Source organism: Gopherus evgoodei, chromosome 5 (genome assembly GCF_007399415.2).
Source record: "Gopherus evgoodei ecotype Sinaloan lineage chromosome 5, rGopEvg1_v1.p, whole genome shotgun sequence".
NCBI classification, from domain to species: Eukaryota; Metazoa; Chordata; order Testudines; family Testudinidae; genus Gopherus; species Gopherus evgoodei.
Genome location: NC_044326.1, coordinates 30794357 through 30801622, shown reverse-complemented (window position 1 = coordinate 30801622; position 7266 = coordinate 30794357). Strand labels below are relative to the sequence as shown.

The window sequence follows — 7266 nt, the reverse complement described above, 5'->3', positions numbered from 1 at the left end:
GCCCTCTTCCTCACCCAAACTCCCTCCCAGGGCTTGCACCACTCACCTCCTCCCATACTCCAACCCTTTGCCCCAGCCCTGAGCCCCCTCCTGCACCCAAACTCCTTCCCAGAGCCTGCATCCCCTCCTGCACCCCAACCCATGCCCCAGGCTCAGCCCGGATCCCCTCCCATACTCTGAATCCCTTGGCCCCACCCCCAAGCCCAGAGCCTGCACCCCCCTACTGCACCCCAACCTCCTTAGGGATCTGAGGGGACGGAGGGGCAACACACTAATTTTTTGCCTAGGGTGGCAGACTATTCTGAGTGGCCTCTGTCTTAATGCTACCACCTCCATGAAATTTCAGTGCAAATCATTGCCTGGTGAAATGTTAATGTTATTAAAGGTAAGTCATTTCTGCCATTTCTGACTTACTGGATTAAGCATGACAGTGCTAAGACACACCCAGCATAATTTTGCCTAAGCTAATTGAACATAACGTCAGTGAACATATTGGCAATTTTAGGAATGCAAAATGATGAATTTCTGCTATGACTGTACAATTTTCCAGATGTGGTAATTAGCAATTAAAAAGCACTTACCTTGAAGTCCTGACACATATTGTGATGCTGTCCGTCTGGGGATCAAATTCAACCAGAGCCACACAAAAAAAGGCCATTAACTTCTTTAAGGTAAGGTTGTTATACTCTGTGTACCACCAGCCCAAACAGTAAAAAGCATGGGAATAAGCAATGAAATCATTCAGCTCCCCATCTACACTTTGCTGCTCCATTCATCAGCTCAACCTCAACTCCTTTCCAGTATCCACAGACCACCTAGCTTCACCCACCACCTGAATGCCCACCGGGCACCCTTGAACTCTAGACTTTGAGGGTGGAGGGGCAAGAGGAAGCAGGAATTTGGTGTGGGCAGGTAGATTAACTGAGGCAAACTCCTCAGGCCAAGTTTTGCCCTTTCTTACATCCTTGAAGCCCCAATGAAATCGATGGGATTGTGTAACTATTAGACCCAAAGACCTCCAGAGCTGAAATATGAGTCTCTACAGCTGGAGCTAAAGGACTAAATTCTGTATGTGAGAGCTGTAGCAGAATCATATCCTCTGTAGATCAGGCACAAAGAGGGATACATGATACTCACTGAAGAATGGATTACAGGTACTCAGGTGTACCTGAGAAACAAATCTGGCCCCATCTTCAGAGCTAAATCCGGTGGTTGAAGTATGTTGCACAGGAGGTGCAAGTTGGCCAGAAAACAGGTGGACGATCCTCCTCATGCTGATCCCACTGAAGACAAATGCCCATCAAGTTCAGTGTGAGGCTGTGTCTATATTCAGACGCCAGCAGGAGAGGGTTGTAAAGGGTGGTAGGCAGAAGTGAATCATACAAAGAACAGAGTACTATTAGGGATAACACTGCTTTCTTCCTTCTGCTAAAGTTCCTGGTTCAGTGTTGAAAGAAAATGACACTTTTGGTGATTTATTACCAGGGATGCCTGACTTTCAGTGGGCACAGGACTGGGCTCTATCATAAATGCTGTAAGTGCTAAAGTAGAGTAACTTGCCCTACACTATAATATGAGGGAGATTACAGTGGCTGCAGAGTTACTCCTGCACTGCTGGAGCCCTCTGTTGATAAATCTACCATCTTTCTCTTGGAGAACAGCTGTGTTCCAGTGGGTGTGTAATCTGGAGGCCTGGATGCTATTGCCAGCTCTGTCACTGATTTGCAGCATGGCCTTGGGCAAGGCATTTAATGTCCTTGCAGTGGATTTCCTGTCTGTAAAGCAAGATGCTTACTTTAACTGCTTACCTGAATTGGCAGAGATTTAACAGAAGATGCACAGCTGTGTGGGTGACTGGGACTGAAGGGCATCCAATGCACTGAAGCAACAGTTTGTGGAGAGATGCCTCAGTGCAGAGACATTAATCTGCTCCAGTTTTGCTGCATCAGCTGACCAGCACACAGAGGAAGCAGGCTGATGAACTAAGTATCTCTTCACCAAGGTGCCAGCACATCATGGGCTTCCGATGTAACTGCTGCATTGGTGCACTGGGGAGCTAAGGCAACCGTGCTGTTGAGCCCTTGATTCACAAGTTCTCCTCTAACTCATATCACCCACACAGTTCTGTTCCATCCGCTCTACAAAGCCCCACCAGCTACCATGCCTCCTTCCCCTCGCCCCAGCACTGCTGAACTCTATAAGAATGTTCAAACAATGTAATAAGAAAGGTCAATCTGTCAGTACATTTCATCTGCAACTCAAACCATATTGTCAAAGAAATTGCTTCTGAGTGCAGCATATTTTCATTGTCTCCCTGGCACAGTTTCCAACAAAGATGGAGCTTGCTGGACTGATCTTCTTACTTCCTCTGCTGAACTTTTTTTGTGAGAGTAGGTGTGAGAGATGATTTTTTTGGAAGCTCAATGGACCTTCTAGGGCTTTGCATGGAGGGCATCCTGTGCCCACTGATCTGGGAGAAGGTTCTGCTTCTGATCCACAGTCCCTGCTGCAGGTAAAGCCATGTGAGGAATCCCATTTATAATCCCCTGTTGTCAGTTGTTCATTGCTATCTGAAAATCTTACAGTTAAAGTTTCTATACCTGGTCTTGGCCCAGTGGTGAATTATTCTGAGTAACATTCAGTCAGTCATTATAGGTGAATATATCTATCTATCTCTATCTCTCTGTCTCTCTCTATACACACACACACACATACCACACACTTTCCCCATTTTAACTAATTTTACTGTTTTAGTTTCTGCTTGCACACAACTTTAAATAGCTAAGCCCTGACACTCCTACTCTGTGTTCCAACCTGCCCAGTCTGCACCCCATCCCCTTGGCAACACTGAGTGTCATTCTAAATATAAGATGAGACAGTAGGTGAATAGACCAAATCTCTCTGTGCTTCAGTTCTAGATGCAAAATGGGGATAATAGCACTTCTGTTTAGCTCAGGACTTTTGTGAGGATAAATGCATTAAAGATGGGGAGGTGCTTCATTACTGTGGTACTGGCGGGCCATATAAGTAGCCTTGATAGATTATACATGCTCCTGGGAGCTCTGGGTGCATTATACCTTCCTCCTGCATGATCCTCCTAAGGTTTTTTGAACAATGCACCTCTGCACAACTCCCCATATGGGGCTGAGACTTTGTCCCACAATCCAGCCTTGTTATCTTTTAATATAATCTGCACAAATTACAAGAAGGATTAGTTTCAGTGTATTCAATGCATATTTAAAATACTGACTATACTTTGTACATGTTTTGAACTATATGAATATATGCTTTTTTGTTTCAAAAGGGCAGTGGAATTTATGAATTATACTAATAGATGGAACATAGAAGTCAAGTGTTTAATACGTCCATAATTTTATTTTGTTTTCCTGACAAGTCTATCTGTAAATAATCCCTCTTAAAGAAATATTGCTGTTAGCACAATGGTATGCCAGACACCTGTGCTGAAAAGCTGTCATTAAAGCACAGTTGTCAGAGTTAATTGTTCACTGTTGCCTTGAAACATGTATTTCCTGAGGAGAACAAAACCACCTGTTTGCTTGACAGGTTTTATTGTATAATCCATGATAATCACCACAAATCCTCCTCAGATATCATGAATAGTGCTAATTATATCATCAGATTGTCCATGTGCCATCAAGGCTGGCTCACTGCAATGCACTTCATTCTGAGCAATACAAATGGCTGATCAACTGTCTGCAACAGGTGCAGAATTTGGCAGCAGGAGATTTGTTTGGAGAGAGGGGATGGGTGATATGGCCTCTCTGCTAAATGCTCAGGTGGGTATAAGTATAGTTTATTATTTTGAGAGGTCATGAGGTGTTGTTTTCTTTTTCCAGATGCTAGACACACAGTCCTGAAGAATGGAATCCTCTGTCTATCTACAGGCCAGTAAGCTTCCCCACACTCTCCCATCACTATGCCTCAACCATGCTATAGAACAGTGGTTCTCAAACATTTGTATTGGTGACCCCTTTCACACAGCAAGCCTTGAGTGCAACTCCCCTTATAAATTAAAAACACTTTTTTTATATATATATTTAACACAATTATAAATGCTGAAAGCAAAGTTTCTGGGGGTGGAGCTGACAGCTCATGACCCCACATAATAACCTCATGACCCCCTGAGGGGTCATGACCCCCAGTTTAAGAGCCTCTGTTCTAGAAGAACTATCTGTAGTGTTGAGAGGGTAATTCACTCTTCATGGGCCAGTCAGTCCCTGGCTTCTCCACTGATATTCAGTAAAGGTGCCATATGTTGAAACTACTTCTAAGTGTTACAGGTTTATTGGGTTAAAAACTCAACAATGAAATAATGGTCTGAAAAATCTTTCACAATCTATTACTACCACTTTTTGGGAAGTTTTCCCCAATGGAATAGTATATCCAAGATACACAAATGTTTCAAACACCAAGAATGTGTTGCTATATATAATGTAAATGTTACAGTAGAATAGTACAGTGGAGATGTAAGTCTGAGGGCTATATTTCAATTTTAGGGGGCAGCCATTGGGAAGGATGGCATGGTACAGAAATGCACCAGACCCATAGGAATTCTTGGACAGAATATGCCCTAGACTCTTAATATGTAGCAGTGTGTAGGCAAAACTAAAGACTGAGAGAGAACAATAAAAATCATTTGTTGAAAAAGAAAAGCAATTCTTGGCTCTGCTGACTTTCTTCCTCTTCCTTATTCTCATAATGCAAGTATGTTTTCACAGAGAAACAGTTCTGATATTATTCCACTTTTCTGACTATTCTAATCCACATGAAAATCTCTTAATAGATGACTCATTTTAAGTATCCAGGCCATGATTAACCAATGTCTGCAATAGAATTAGAAAAGTTCACCATCAGTGATTTTATTGTACATTACCATTTTACATTCAACATTTTGTATTATGACAAAATATGTACAAAAGCCAATATTAAACTCTCCAACCCTCTTGTCAGAAATAAATGAATTAAAGTTATTGATCTATGTCTGAGTTAATCGCAGTAACCACATATCAGAGTGCAATTAGAAAGTTAAAATTCTCCTTAATGTAAACATTCTCACAGACCTGGCTAGGAATTACCAGTCTGTACCATGAACACACCCTGTGCCTAAATGAGTGGCGAATTGCTGGCTATACTAGTATTATGCCACCTGGGGATTTCCATATTTCAGGAAAGCGCCAGCTCTCTTCCTTTGTGTCATTAGAGTAGCACAAAAGGAAGAGAGTCAAGGCCAGACTCTGACCCCAAGTCTTCAGTTTCAGCTGAATCTGAGTTTCATGACAGCAAAAAAGAAATATAAGAAAATTCTTACGGTTTATAGTACTACAGTATGTGTGCTTGGAAATTAATTGTATGCTACAAAGAAGTCATCATCAACTTCAGAAGCTAAGTAGAGCCTACTTATTTTGGGATCTTCCTGTCTGTCTCTCTCTCAGTGGTGTCCCAGCTGTGGCATGGAGGCCACTTTGTAGACTATGAGGGTGACTGTTTGCTAAGAAGAAAATTGTATTTTTTATTCTGAACTGAGAATGTGTTCCCTGAACTGTGCCCAGTGATTTTTAAATGGAAGAGTTGGAATTGGCCCTGTTGCTGCCTCTTCCCCAGCTGCCTCCCACATCCTCTCTTGCAGCCTCAGGAGTAGGTCTGGTGTGAGCTGGAAGTGCTCTGAGAGCTGTTATCTCTTGCCTGCTGCAGCTGCTCAGCAGCTTCCCTGCTGGCCACCTACTGCAATGCTGGGTAGGGAGGTGAGAGTAGTTCTGGCTTTTCTGGTGCAGGCTTCCCTTCCAGGCTCTGGCCGCTCCAGAGAGAATAGGAGAGAAGCTCAACTAGCTGTGCCAGACATAAGGAAGTACTTAGCAATGGAAGGCTGCCCTCCCTCACGCAACCAGACAGGGCAGCCTGGGAAAGGGGGGTAAGAGAAGCTGACAACTGTAACTGATTAGGTCTCGTCCTGCCCTGGTACAGTTCAGAGTAGCTTGTGGGCTCCTGTAACGTATACCATTTGGCAACAGTCTTCTAAGAAACACATTCCCACTGAGGACAGCCAAAGCACAGCTATGCCAGCCACTTCCCCTTCTCTCCTCCCACACTCCCCTGTGTGCCAGGAAGGAAGGGAAGAAATGAGTATGGCTCTTTTCAGGGCCGGCTCCAGGGGGTTTGCCGCCCCAAGCAGCCCAAAAAAAAAATAAAGTGATCGCAATCTGCCGCAATTCAGCTGGAGGTCCTTCACTTCAGCAGGAACGAGGGACCCTCTGCCGAATTGCCGCCAAATACCTGGAGGTGCCACCCCTCTCGGGAGTGGCCACCCCAAGCACCTGCTTGCTAAGCTGACGCCTGGAGCAGGCCCTGGCTTTTCCCTATGTATTCCCTACCCCAGGGAATCCCCAGCAGGGGACTTGCAGATGGCTTCTGTTCCCTTTGCACCACTTGCGCTGTGTAAAAAGAGGGGAGCAGGTCTGAGAATCTGACCCAAAACACTTATTGTGGTCCCCTTGATCTTTCTGAAATAATATGTTTGTCCCTCAGGCTGAAGAGGTTGGAAGTGTGTGTGGGTACAGTAACCACACCTAAAATATCATCTCCTTTCATTCATCTATGAGTGTTGCAGCCACAGCAAGGTTTTCTGGTAACATACAGTGTTTCTATACACATTTATACTGTATAGTACTCTATACAGTATATACACCTATTCTTGTTCAGTATCATACACAGTTAAGGAATGATTTAAGCAATGTGGAATATTGTGTGTTTCACTGTACACTATTGGTGCAAAGTCTGCAGTCTGCATGGTCAGGATCACTTGCACACTGAAGCAGCTGAACTGGTCTATGATAAGACAAAAAAGAAATCCAAACATTAGTGGCTGTTTTGGATGTATGGTGTCATAACTCTATTGAGCACTAAAAGCAGTTATCAAGTGCCACATGGAAGTTAAAGTACAAGTTACATAATTCTGAGTCCATGAGAGCTCCTTTCTTAAGGTGATACAAATTACTGCGTAGACACAGCTGGGATGAAGAGTGCTCATGAATCAGGCTCAGTAATGCCTATTACAAAGAGGAAGAAATGGCTTTGTCTTCCAGAAGGTTAAAATCTTAGTTCCAGATGGTGCATTTGTTCAGTCATCCTCCTTTGCAGGCCAACTTTTCACTCAGTTAAAGATAACTAAAATTAAAATTATAAAACTCCCAATGGTTTATTGAAATGATTGTTTACTCAGGAAATATTCTTATCAACATACAAGTTCTG

The 7266-nt window shown here is 43.5% G+C and overlaps 1 protein-coding gene across 3 annotated transcripts in view; it reads right to left on the bottom strand.

Moving 5' to 3' along the window:
- Nucleotides 1–4852: 4852 nt before the first annotated feature.
- The window catches only part of CD38 (CD38 molecule), a 44899-nt gene continuing 42485 nt past the window's right edge, over nucleotides 4853–7266 (bottom strand). For all 3 annotated transcript variants that reach the window (XM_030564801.1, XM_030564802.1, XM_030564800.1), the window contains one exon: nucleotides 4853–6843. In XM_030564801.1, the coding sequence (XP_030420661.1) occupies nucleotides 6768–6843 (76 nt within the window). In that variant the 3' untranslated portion in view covers nucleotides 4853–6767. The remainder of the gene's footprint in view (nucleotides 6844–7266) is intronic.